The sequence below is a fragment of the Monodon monoceros genome, unplaced genomic scaffold (genome assembly GCF_005190385.1).
Source record: "Monodon monoceros isolate NGI ecotype Baffin Bay Population unplaced genomic scaffold, NGI_Narwhal_1 Super_Scaffold_1, whole genome shotgun sequence".
In the NCBI taxonomy this organism is placed as follows: domain Eukaryota; kingdom Metazoa; phylum Chordata; class Mammalia; order Artiodactyla; family Monodontidae; genus Monodon; species Monodon monoceros.
Window position 1 is genome coordinate 79,367,521 of NW_021703765.1, and position 13,246 is coordinate 79,380,766.

At 51.4% G+C, this 13,246-nt stretch overlaps 1 protein-coding gene across 2 annotated transcripts; it reads right to left on the reverse strand.

The window, feature by feature from the left end:
* Positions 1–1,859: 1,859 nt before the first annotated feature.
* MORN3 (MORN repeat containing 3) lies at positions 1,860–12,418 on the reverse strand. 2 transcript variants are annotated; one of them, XM_029231093.1, is made up of 6 exons: positions 12,076–12,418; positions 8,304–8,461; positions 6,607–6,766; positions 2,812–2,996; positions 2,492–2,575; positions 1,860–2,117 (listed from the first exon to the last, which is right to left on the reverse strand). In XM_029231093.1, the coding sequence occupies exons 1-5, from the start codon at positions 12,218–12,220 to the stop codon at positions 2,498–2,500; spliced, it is 726 nt and encodes a 241-aa protein (XP_029086926.1). In that variant the 5' UTR covers positions 12,221–12,418; the 3' UTR covers positions 1,860–2,117; positions 2,492–2,497. The 2 variants fall into 2 exon arrangements, with proteins under 2 accessions (XP_029086926.1, XP_029086917.1); XM_029231084.1 differs by lacking the exon at positions 1,860–2,117 and having other exon boundaries at positions 2,446–2,996; positions 12,076–12,267.
* Between the last annotated feature and the right edge of the window lie 828 nt (positions 12,419–13,246).

The following is a 13,246-nucleotide window of genomic DNA, read 5'->3' on the forward strand; positions in this document are numbered from 1 at the left end:
AGTGTGGCCTTAAGCTTTTGTCCTTCTGTGCAGACTTGGACATGGCCACAGCAGCTTGGTGGGCTGAGTGGGGGAGGGGGGGCCCCTTTATCCTACTGCAGCTTCTTGCCTCTGTCCTGCATCACATACACCAGGACCCACCCCTCCCCTGTCCCCAGAAGGCCCTCTGACTGGGACCAAGTAGGGTGGGGCAGGTGCCCCTGTGTGAAAATCTCCACTGCTCCCCAGAGAAAACCTAGGCATCTTCCATCCTTCCCCTAAGATACCCACCTCCCTGCTTCTGCAGAGACCTGGGTAGATAATACATTCATAGGTTCCAAACACAGCAGTGAAAAATTGCTGTCCCTCCCCTGTTCCCAGGTTCCCAATTCTCCCCAGAGACAACCATTGTTGCCAGTTTATTTTGTTCCCATCTAGAGATTTTATACATAAACAAGTACACATCCTACCTTTTCTGAAAAAATGGTAGTTTTCTATACGCACTGCCACTGTTCTTACCTTAAGAGCAGACAGGCCTAAGTTTAAGCACAGTCTAGTTTGGTGACTTGAGAGCCTCCCTGAACCTCAGTTTCCTCCTCTAAAATGACACGAATAATAGCAGGACACCTCATAGGTTGTTGAGGGGTCATGGGAGAGCACCCGTGTAAAGCTGTCAGTGCTGGGCCTAGCACTGAGTGGCTCTGTGGTTGGTTATGTGTCCAGAGGCAGCCAGGCTCAGCTTCCCGGCTTCAGAGGTACCGATTGAGAACGATGCCATGGGTCGGGCCACCTGCTTGGGATTTAGATGGCAGAGAGAACTTCAGTATCAGTGAACGCTTTACTACATCCCGGGTACTTGCTGAGGGCTTTATGAACATTGTGGTATTTCAGGGTTATTTCATGCTATTACACCGTTGAAGTTGGGTTGAATAATTCTTCCGTAGAGTGTTTACATCATAACATGTTTAGCAGGATCACAACCTCTACCCACTGGGTGCCAGTAGAATTCTTCCCTGCCAGCTGTGGCAACCAAAAATGTCTCCAGACTTTGCCAGATGTTCCCGGGGAAGGAAGAGGGACAAAACCACCCTCCCTCGGGTTAGAACCACACCTTATTTCATTCTCCAGTAACCACAATAACCCCTGGTGGTAAGTAGTGTTATTGTCCCATATTAGAGGAAAGGAAACTTGAAGAACAGAGGTTGGGTGACATACACAAGAACACACAGCTAGTAAGTCAGTGCTGGGATTCACACTCAAGGAGTCACTGCAGAACTCCTGTTCCTACCCATTATGTAAGAGTTCCTCTTATCTTGCAGGAATGTTGTCTAGAATTATACAAAGCCCTTCCCAGAAATCTGCTTTACAACTAATCTTAGTACGTGTTATTTGTTATTTTTACGTCTGCTAGAAAATCCTCAAAACACCTCTGTGAGATATCTGAAGTCCCATTTTACAGATGGGGCAACTTAGGTCACTTACTTAGGATCACAAAGCCAGTAAGTCAGAGGTTCTCTGCCCCAGCTGCAGAGTCAGCTGGGGAGCTTTTTGAAGGCCCAGGCCTCACCCCAGACAGATGAGAATCTCTGGGCATGGGATCCAGACATTCCTAGCTTTTAAATCTCCCACAGGATTCCAAGGTTGGGAGCCCCTGTGTTAGGCTGAGAAGCCAGGTCACATTTTAATGCCAAATCTTAGTGACCAATGTAACCAGATGCAGGCTCTATCTTCTCGGAATATCTCAGAGATCAGAGACCTGGAGGCACCTACCCCTTTCTGCCCCAAGGTAAATTCATGCAACCCATGGGGACCCCTCTTCTCTACCTGAAACCCCTCCTGAGGCTCCCTCGCACCCCGGCCACCCACCACAGGCCCCGGGCTCACGCTGCCAGGCTCTCCTTTATTCTGGGGTGCTCAGGGATGGGGTCCAAGAATAAAGGCGTCCCCAAGGCCAGCAGGGGAGAGGAGCACTGGCCTCCTACTGGTAAGGAATGATCCAGTGCTGGGAGGAGCAAGGTGCCTTCGGAGGGTGCCGAGTGTGTGCGCAAGTCCCCCCTTGCTCTACCAGTGGGAGCTGCACCGGTCCGAGCAGTTGGGTGACTCCGGTTTGAATTCCTCCTGAAGCGCTGGTGTTCTTTCTGCAGGGGCAAGCGGGGTGGGGTGGGCGAGGCTGGCGTCTCCAAGATGTGGGCTCGACCCCACTCATTACCAACACCAGGAGGGGTAGCACTGAACAAGGGCCCACAAGACAGGCAAGTGGAGGCCCAGGGCCCTCCAGGGCGAGCAGACCACCTGACTCCATTCCGATTAAGCCCAGGGTGCAAATGGGAGGATTTGGCAGGACTTCTGCAGGGAAAAGAGTTTTGAAGGGGAGGAAGCAAAAACGACCAGCAGGACTGCGGGAGGCAAGAAACCCACCCTCTCTGGTCGAGCCCCTGAGCCCCTAGGCCAGAGGAGACCCCAGGAGCTGCCTGGACTACATTAGAGGGTGGCAGGTGTGCCCGACTCTCACCTGGCATCAATCTCCTTCTTCCTGTGTCTTCTTGAACGTGGCCAAAGCTTCTGCCAACACGCCGTCAGGATCTAGAATTTTGACCTGGAGGGAAGCAGCAGGGGTTGGTTTGGGGAGCATGGAAGACCCAGGCTGCCAGCCTTCGGGGCGCTGCCTGCTTTGGGGGGTACTACCAGCCTCCCTGGGGTCGCCCTGACTGAAGACAAAACCTTGTCTGTTTCCTGGCCGGGCTGGGCTCGGCCAGGCTGGGTGTGGCTGTGGGTGCTGTTTTGTCTCTCCCTGGGCTGCGTGTGGCCCCAGGATCCGGGAGAGCTTCCCACCTCAGGAATGGGGAACTGGGTGGGCTTGGGGGCCTCATCACGGCCACAGTCAATCATTGTGCCACACTTGGCTATGTTGTCGACCCAGAGGCCTTCAAACAGCTGACCATGGTCCAGGTGGAAGAAGCGCCCCCACCCATTCTTCATGCCTCTCTGCCAGTTGCCTTCGTAGCGGTTCCCGTTCTCTGGGGGAAAGAACAGGGAGTCAGGGGTCTTGGCCCACAAAACCAGGCCAGACTACATATACCCGGGCTGGACCCTTGCCACTGCCGGGCCAGACATCATGCCCACCAGAAAGCCATAGAGCCCTGGGGTGTGAGCGACTTCTGGTTTCAGACCTGGTTCACATCTCACCTCCACTACCTCCCGGAACTTAGATGAGCACCATAGTTTCCTAGCTGTAAAAAATATAGCTAATAATACTGACAGGCAATGTTCTTCCTGCACTTACTCTGTGCCTGGTTCCATGCTGTTTCTGACCTCACTTCTCACAAAAACAGTTCTGTGAAGGATGAAGGATTCCATTTTATACACGGAACTTGAAAAGCTCCAGGAATTTGACTGATTTGCACAAGGTCACAGAATTAGGAAGTGGCAGAGGCAGGGTTTCAAACCAAATCCTGTTCATTTCAGGAGCCCCGGCTCTTAATCAGGAATCAATTCCACTTCCCATTGGATCGCGGTGGTGGTGGTGTAAAAATGATAATAATAAAGCCAACATGTCTCAGCTCAGACACTCACCAGCCGTGTGACCTTGAGCAAGTCACTGAACCATTTTGTCTCATTTCCTCATTTGTAAAACGGGGACAAGAGTAGCTCCTCACTCATAAAATTATTCTGAAGATTAAATGAGTCCATACACAGACAGGACTTAGAAGAGTATTGGATGAACTCTAGGTCAGAGGTCAGCAAACCTTTTCTGCAAAGGGGCAGATAGTGTTTTCGGCATCGCGGGCCATAGGGTCTCTGCTGCGCATGGTCAACTCTGCCATTGCAGCACAAAAGCAGCCCGTGGGGACTTCCCTCGTGGCACAGTGGTTGGGAATCCGCCTGCCAGTGCAGGGGACACGGATTGGAGCCCTGGTCCGGGAGGATCCCACATGCCGCGGAGCGACTAAGCCCGTGCGCCACAACTACTGAGCCTGCGCTCTAGAGCCCGCGCGCCCACGTGCCTAGAGCCCGTGCTCCACAACAAGAGGGGCCACCACAATGAGAAGCCCGCGCACTGCAACAGGGAGTAGCCCCCGCTCGCCGCAGCTGGAGAAAGCCTGCGTGCAGCAACGAGGACCCAACGCAGCCAAAATTAAATTTTAAAAAATTAATTTATATTTTAAAAGACCCAACGCAGCCAAAAATAAAGTTAATAAATTAATTAAAAAAAAAAAGCAGCTGTGGACAATACATAACTGAACGAGCACATCTGTGTGCCAATAAAACTTTATATATAAAACACGTGTTGGGCTGGATTTGGCCAATAGTCTGCTGAGCTCATACAAGGATGTACTGATTCTGAGCACTTACTATTCCGTGTCATGCTAAGCGTTTTACAAATATAAACCTCATTTAACCTTCACAATAACTCTAGTTAAGCTTTATTTTTTCCTTACTTTACAGTTGAGAAAAATGAAGCAGAGAGAGTGTAAAGAAATTAATTGCCCAAGGTCCCACAATTAGTAAGAGCTTGAGCTAGAATTTGAACCCAGGCTGGCCGGCTCCAGAGTCCAAGCCTTAGAAACGGTGCACTTAGAGCTCCTTCACTGTGCGGGCCACAGAAGGTGCTCACTGAAATCAGGCACGGAGGCGGGTGCACGGGGGATTGAGAATGACAGAGTGGCTACCCTTAACCCTCCCCAGCTGCCCAATGCCTTGGTTTAGTCAAATCTCTTTGGAGGGACTTCCCTGGTGGCACAGTGGTTAAGAATCCGCCTGCCAGTGCAGGGGACACGGGTTCGAGCCCTGGTCTGGGAAGATCCCACATGCCGTGGAGCCCGTGTGCCACAACTACTGAGCCTGCGCACCACAACTACTGAAGCCTGCGTGCTTAGAGCCTGTGCTCTGCAACAAGAGAAGCCACCGCAATAAGAAGCCCATGCACTGCAAGTAGACCCTGCTCGCCGCAACCAGAGAAGGCCTGCTCGCAGCAACGAAAACCTAACACAGCCAAAAAAAAAAAAAAAAAATCTCTTTGGAAGTTGGAATCTTGAGTTTTCAGGAGACTGGGCTCTGGTTTGTGTCCTTACCAAAAGTATCTACTTACTACATGGCAGGCACTGGGGAAACAGTGGGGAACAAAACAGACACATTCCCAGTCCTTCTGCAGGCTCACAGTCTGGAGGGGCAATGATACTAGCTTTATCGACAGCCTACTACGTGCTAGGCCCTGTTCTAAGCACTTTACACAGACTCCCTCATCTAATCTTCCCCATAGCCCTATGAAGTGGGTACTGCCATTATTCCCATTTTACAGGAGGGGAAACTGAGGCACAGAGATGCAAAGTAGTTCGCCCAAGATTATACACCTAGTTCTAAGAAGGAAAGGAAGCAAGTGCTGAGAAGAATGTGCTTTAGGTGGAACGTACAAATGCAAAGATCTGGGGGAATCTTCTTTTTTTTTTTTTTAATATTTATTTACTTGGCTGCACCAGGTCTTAGTTGTGTCACATGGGATCTTTGTTGCTGCCTGCAGGATCTTCCTTGTGGCATGCAGGATGTTTTAGTTGCAGCATGCGGGAATTTTTTTTTTTTTTTTTTAATCGTGGCATGTGAACTCTTACTTGTAGCATGTGGGATCTAGTTCCCTGACCAGGGATCAAACCCAGGCCCCCTGCATTGGGAGCGTGGAGTCTTAGCTACTGGACCACCAGGGAAGTCCCTGTGGGAATCTTCTTTCTATTCCAGGAAGAGGGAACAGCAGTGCAAGGGCCCTGAGGCAGAAAGTGGGAGGAATTGAAAGAAAGTTAGTATGGCCAAAAAGAAGGGAGTCCAGGGGAAAAGGGGAGGTGAAACTGGAGTGGTGAGCAGGGCCAGATCATGCTGGGCCCCACAGACCACAGTCAGGCCTCTGAACTGAGTCTGAGGGCAACAGGGAGCTATGGAAAGGTTGAAAGCAAGGCAGTGACAAGGTCCAATTTATGAAAAGCTGGCTCTGTTTGCTTTGTAGAGAATGGATTAAGTCCTGATACAAATGCGAGCTTCTCAGAACTCTTTCCTCTGCCTGGGAATGTTCTTCCCCAGCGCAATACATATCCCGCTTCCTTCTCCTCCTTCCATTCTCCATTCAAACAACACCTCTTCAGGGAGGCAGTCTCTGACCGTAAGCCAATCTAAACAGCCCTGACCCCAACTCCTTTGTCATTCTCCAACACGTCTTCCTGTTTTCAAGGGGAATTCCTTAGCACTTCTGACCTCAGAAGAGACTGCGTAACCTTGAGCAGACGACTTAACCTCTCTGTGCCTTTGTTCATTTGTAAAGTGAGGATGGTGAGAGCACCTATCTTATAGGATTGCGTTGTGGATTAAATGAGCTCAGGGCTGTGTAAGTGTAGGCTATGATTATTACGATCATAAGACAATGTCTTAATTGTTTATATTTATTGTTAGGCTCCCCTTTTAGAGTATAAACTTCCTGAGGGCAAGGACCGGGTCCTGTCATTCAGCTTAACCCAGTGGGAACAGGTCTATGCGGGGACTTGGCCTGATGGGGCGTGGCCATGAGGGACCCAGAGGAGTGTGACTTGAGGGCGTGGCCGGGTGGGCGTGATCAACAGGCCATTTGGGGTGGGGCTAAGCACTCACTCAGGCGTAACATGCCCTCCCCTTCCGGCTTGTCGTTGCACCACTGGCCCTCGTAGATGTCTCCGTTGCTGTAGTACATGCGGCCCCAACCGCTGCGCTGGTTGCCACACCAGTCACCCTCGTAATACTCCTTGGGTCCGAAAAACTGGATCCCATAGCCCTGAAAGCACGAAGGTGTCCTTGTTCACGCGTCCCACACCACTAGGAACTCCCACCATCCTCCCTGGCACCCAAGCCACACACCTGGGCTTCTCCCCTGCTTCCTCCCCCAGCCCTACATCCAAGCTGACGGTCGTGTATCGAAAAATCTCCCAGGCCGTCCATTCTCCTCTATCCTTGTGCTACTGCCTTCCTGCAGCCCACCATCATTTCATCCCTTCTCACTGGTCTACCTCCTCCACTCTCCCGTTGTTCCCTGACCCCATGCATCTGCCATACAGCTCCTAGGAGGATCTTTACGTTGTCTATCCGATCACATTTGCCCCGTCTCCCCAACTCTGATTTGACCCTATTAAAAGTCGCAGATGCCTGACAATCAGATCAAAGCTACGGACTTTCTCCCCAGAAAAATGGACATAAGCACTTATCATGCAGCCGCAGAGAATCACCACAAACTCCCCGCAGATCACACCTGAAGAGGTTGGGTTATGCAGCCCAAGTCTACTCTTCAACATCCTCATGCCCTACATAACCTTCAAGGCCTCACTCCCACCCCTGTGGGCAGAGACACCTTGCTGTTTATTATATCCTTCCTTTTGGTATTTCCTCTTCTCCTTTTTTACTCCCTAAGTCCTTGCATCTTATGGTGTCACCTTCTACAGGAAGCCTGCCCTGAATTCTTAATGAACTGCCTCTGGACTTTCTGTAAAAACCTCTATCCTAGCACCATATTATATGTAAAATATTTATTTGGGGAGCTTTATCCCCACTGGCCAATAAACATTTTGAGAGTAGAGATCATGAAATGCTGGGCTCTACAACTTGCCAGTGGTGTGACCCCAAGCAAGGCGCTTCACCTTCTGCGCCTTTCTGAGCTTGTTTCCTCATCAGTAAAACGGGAATAATAATAATGATGATGATGTTGTTGTTGTTGTTGATGTGAGAGTTTACAATATATCATGTTCCAGGGCTACAGTAGCTGTTGTTCGATAGCAGTACTGTATTATTATCTGTCTCCACGACCTATGGTGAGGATTCAGGTGTTGATGGGTTGGGGGCATGCCTCTGGCTGGTTTCTATCCCTCAAGACCTTCCTCTCTTGGCCAAGGGTGTGACCTCTGCTTTCTTTCTTGCTCCCACTCTTCCAAACCCCTGCTGTCACCTCTTATCCAGTCCCAACAGAAGGGGGGGTTCTCAGAAAGGGATGCCAGGAGAAAAGAAAGCCAGGAAATGAGTGGGGAGGTTGGGAGGAGACTTTGGCCCCTCACAGCCTGGCTGGCTTCTTGTAGCCACAGGGTTTCATGGGCTCCTCCCTGGGCCCTCTCCTCTTGCTTCCTGTTTCCTGGGTTTTGTTCTGAGAAGCCTTGATGTTCCCCCACCCCTTCCTTCTCCCACCCACACAGCAACCCTGTTCTCCTCCCCTAGATCCCCCCACCCTTTTCTCCCAGGCCTCTCTGACTGCTCCCCACCTCCCCCCACACACACACAGCCTGCTTTCAGCCTGGCCCACACCCCAGGGCATGATGGGAACCACTCACACATTTCTTATCGCCTTTCCACCAGCCTGAGTAGACTCTCCTGTACTTTCCGGTCTCTTGGTCAGAAAGGCTGAGGGTGCCATAGCCATCTCTCTTCCCAAATTTCCAGTCCCCCTCATAGATGGCTCCATTCTTCCTCCAGACCTGTGTTCCTTTCCCTAGGGACACAAAGATGAGCCAACATGGTAGACATGGTCTTTATGGGGCTGGGGATGCCGGGAGGCAGGTGCTGTGTCTGTCTGGGCCTCAGGGGCCCCTAGACTGGACAGTTCTCAAGAACTGGGTCAGGGTCTGTGCCCGGTCTCCAGACCCCCAGCACCCAGGAAAACCCCCCAAAAGTTCTATTTCTACAGCCCTTTGCCCTGAAGCCAAACTGACATAGCAGACCCCAACTAGAAATCTGCCTCTTCAGTGTTTCAGCTTCGTCTTTTTTTTAATTTTAATTTTTATTTATTTATTTTTGGTTGCATTGGGTCTTTGTTGCTGCGCGCGGGCTTTCTCTAGTTGTGGTGAACGGGGGCTACTCTTCGTTGTGGTGTGCAGGCTTCTCATTGCAGTGGCTTCTCTTGTTGCAGAGCACGGGCTCTAGGCACGCAGGCTTCAGTACTTGTAGCACACGGGCTCAGTAGTTGTGGCGCGCAGGCTCAGTAGTTGTGGTGCATGGGCTTAGTTGCTCCGTGGCATGTGGGATCTTCCTGGACCAGGGCTTGAACCCGTGTCCCCTGCATTGGCAGGTGGATTCTTAACCATTGTGCCACCAGGGAAGTCCCAAGCTTCATCTTTTAATAATACTGAATGGATACACCAGATGGTCAGGATTTTTAGAAAATGTTCTGCATATTTCTTCAGTTCTCCTGAACACACATGGAGACCCATCTCCTACTACTCCAACCCCTCTGTGTCCTCCACTCCCGTTTTCCATTCTGCCCTCCAACCACTGTGGTTTCCATGCTGTTCTTGGAACCCACCTGTTATGCTTTCGCCTCAGGGCTTTTGTACCTGCTTCTCCTTTAGCCTGGAAAACTCTTCCCTCTATATTTGCTCACTCCCTACCTCCTGCAAGTCTTTGCTGAAATCTCATTTTCTCAATGAGGCCTACCCTGACCATCCCGTTTAAAATTATTCCATATAAGCTTCTTTTAATCCCTTACCCTGTTCTGTTTCTTTCTATATCACTTGTCAGCTCTTAACATAATAGATAATTCACTTATTTATCATTTATTGTCTATTGTCTGTCTCTTCCAGGAGAATGTGCGCTCCACAAGAGCACAGACTGGTCTGTTCTGTTCACTGCTCTCTATCCAGCACGGAAGAACAGTGTCTGGCATGTTGTAGGTGACCAATATTTATTGAACAAAGAGATGAATACAATATTTGCGGAGTACCTATGCACGCCAACTCATGTCTTGGTCCTTGGTAGCTCAGGAACAAATCCAACATTGTCCCTGTGAGCTTTTTGATCTAGTGCAAGTAACTTAACTCTCTGGGCCTCAGGTTCCTCGTCTGCAAAATGGGGATAAGAGTATCTCATGGGGTTGTTCTGTTCACTAAATTCATTAATATATGTAGAACACTTAGGACAATGCCTGCAAATAGAAAAGATGATATCAATGATTTTTGCCCTTGAGGCGGGGTCCAGTCACATTGCAAGGGATGAAGGGTTGTTTACATCTGTCCTTCTTCTAGTTTATTTCCTTTGGGGACACAGCCCTCCCTCTCAGTCCTTCAGGTTTGCATGGGGCTGACTTCTCCTGGCAAGCCTAGCCAATCAGTGTATTCTATCCACCCAGGCCTCTGTGACTGGTTCAGTGAAGGGCATGTGACCAAGTTGGTCCAATGAGACTGTTTGTCTCCCAGATGAAGGCAGAACTTACCAAGGCCTAAGAGGCCCTATACGATTGGCCCTCTTAACCTGCCCCTTTCTCCCCTCCTTCTCTGTGTTCCAGCCCACTGGCTTCCAGTCCATTCCTTGAACAAGAGGTAATAGTGAAAAACACCCCCCCATCTCTGATTCCACTATCTAGAAGACATGCTCCCCCCTCCCTGGCTAATCATTTTCATCCTCTGGGCTCGGCTCAAACATGTTCTCATGGCTCCTTTCGTGGCTTCTCTCTGGTCCCCTTTACATCCTGATGATACCACTTTTAGCTGTGTGGCCTTGAGTAAGTCACTTCCTCTCTCTGAGCCCCAGTTTCCTCATCTGTAAAATGGGACATTACCTACTGTGCAGGTTGTCAGTGAGACTGGAAGGACCCTGAGTGTTGGGATTCTTCCAGATGCCCGGTGTAGAGCCTGGCACAGACTAGGAACACAATGAGTATTAGTGGAGTGAGTGGTCTGGGTAACCACTGGGGCCACCCTATCCTTGCCCTGAATGACGGCTCTCTTGACTGCTTCCAGCCTGCTTATACTACAGCAACCCACTTCAGCGTGGTCAAAAGGTGAGTCAAGAGAGGGGGCATTGGACCTGGGTTCTCTGACAGATCTGCTTTCTGCAGCCCCAGCCCCATCAGCTCTATGCCTCCAGGGTCTGAGGGGAGGCAGGACTCACACAGAAGGACTCAGAGGGCCACACCAGCCCACAAGGTCATATCACAGGTAGGGCAGCCAAGTCCAGAGAATGGGAAATGACTTACCCAAAGTCACACAGCTACTCAGTAATAGAGCCAGGCTCAGAACTTCAGGGTCCTGACTCCAAGTCCAGGGCTCTGTCCACACCACAGGCTGCCCACAGGATTGAAACATGCAGGCAGACATCTTTAACCGCACACAGAGCTCCAAGCAGCTGCTTGAACCCTGGCCTTTAAGTCAGGGCTGAGGGGGGGCGTTGTGTTACACACTGGGTGAGGTCAACTTTGGGGGCCTTCTTGGGCAAGGAAGCTCTAAGTAGTGATCCCTGCCATGGTCAGCCCTCCGAGAACACTCCAGAAGTTCCCTTCTGCACAGACTCTTGGCTAAATACTTGATAGATGTCATCTCTTAACAGATAGGTATTATTCCCATCTTACAGATGGGGAGACTGGGGCTCGGAGTAGTGTAGTAGATCTCTCAAGGTCATAGTTACTGGAGCTGAGATTCTGACCCAGCTTTATGGACTCAAGCACTTAACGCAGGAAGGCAGGAGAGAAGAATGGTTAAGAGCAGAGAATTTGGAATTGCAAGACTGGACTGAGAAGCCATAACACCTTTTTTGAATAAAAACTTATTTTTTTTCTTCAGGGCTTAGTTTGTATCACAAAGAGCCCCGTACTTCCTGCTAGTTAAACTGAGCCCAGCCCAGTTAAAGTCAGAGCCCCAGCCACTTGGGGTGGGGGGTGGAAGTATAGGGGATGGGGGGGTAGGGGGTGGGGGATAGCGGGTGTCCTCCCTCGCCCCCTACTGGTTTGAAGGGCTGAATTTGAAGACCAGAATCCCAGTTGCAAGCTGCTTTCTGGGGGCCACCTTTTCCTCCTGCTAGCCAGCCCCATGCTTAGCCCAGGTGTCAGAGGTAGAGAATGAGCTGGTGTCCTGAGAGTCCCGGCTGAGGCTGTGGCTGGTGCCTAAAGACTGCTCTGTCCCCTACTGGTCCCTTTGCTCAGCTGAAGCCAGGGCCGAGTTGGGTTCCAGAACCCCAGCAGGAGGAGGCCCCTGGTTGGTCCAAGTCAGCATTCACTCCTCAGAGATACATGTTATATCCCCAGTGAGCTATGCAAGCTGCTTCCTTGGCCCCGGTTTCCCACCATGGCCCAGACCCCATACTCACCGCCTGAGCCCCCGAAGGTCCCCCACTTACCGTGTTTCAGGTTGTCCTTCCACTTGCCCACATAGTGATCGCCATTGACAGCGAACACCTGGTGCCTCAGTCCGTTCTTCTGGGCCTTCCGGTCCCATGCTTTCCACAGGGGCTCCGACTTTGGCGGGCACTTAGAGATAGGCATGGTGGCTGCTTCTGTGGGCCAGGGGGTGCTGGCAAAGGGTTAGGGACATCAGGGGCTCAGTTTGCCATAAGTAATGCCAGGATCCTCGGGCTTCCCAGGGAGACACCTGTCTGAGGTCAAGTGGGACGAGTCACGTGTGTTCTGAGTCCCCAGGGCAGATAAGCAGCCCTTGCGGGGTTTTCTTTTGTGCTGGACTGACCCCCCTGGGAGGCTCTCTCTTCCCTTCCTCTCCAGGGGCCCCTTGGGGTGGGGGATCTGATGGCACAATTGCTTGGGATGGGAACCCAGGGAAACCAACAGGGCAGAGGGGTTTGTGATGACATCAGGAAGAAGCTGCCCCGGGGGAGAGGGTGAAAGTCACATATTTAATAACCAGTATGACCAACCAGAGTGGATGCGGGCCTGGAGCCCTCAGTTGTGAACACTACAACCCACTCTGGGGAGTTGGGGCCTAGCCAGGCCACTCTGTCTGGGCTGGCAGACAGCCGTGATGGCACAGCCCACAGGGGCACCCCCTCTACCACCACTGGCTCAACACCCAACACTTTAGCCCCCTGGGTCCCGCCCCCTATGCCTGGTGGACAGGATGGTAGAAAAGCCTAGAATGCCTGGTGGACAGGATGGCAGGGGGTTGTGAGCTGTCAGGAGAGCCCCTCAACTAAAGAGACTGCCTCTTGGGAGACCCCCTGTACCGGTTTGCCCGGGACTGAGGGGCTTCCTAGGACATTGGACTTTCAGTGCTAAAGCTGGAACAGTCCCAGGCGCACCAGGATGGTTGATCACCCTCTGCCTCTGCCCTCTGCCCTCTGCCCTCTGCCCTCTGCCCAGGTACTCTTCCTGTCTGCCTGGTTAGGTGTTTTTCATCAGACCACGGTTCTCCTCCCCACCCTGCCTGGTGGGGTTGCAGAGAGACTTTGGGTCTCTCCCCAGACTGGGATCCCCCCATCTATGCACTTCATGTCCCCAGTGCAGACATTCATGTCTATTTGTTTGTCTCCAGGGGACTTGTGCAAGGTGACAAAGATG

Coding starts and splice junctions, on each gene's coding strand:
- MORN3 (XM_029231084.1), bottom strand. CDS start 12,220: ATGCCTATCTCTAAGTGCCCGCCAAAGTCGGAGCCCCTGTGGAAAGCA. Junction 8,462..12,075: donor GAAGGACAACCTGAAACACG/GTAAGTGGGGGA, acceptor TTGTGTCCCTAG/GGAAAGGAACACAGGTCTGG. Junction 6,767..8,303: donor GGAAAGGCGATAAGAAATGT/GTGAGTGGTTCC, acceptor TCGTGCTTTCAG/GGCTATGGGATCCAGTTTTT.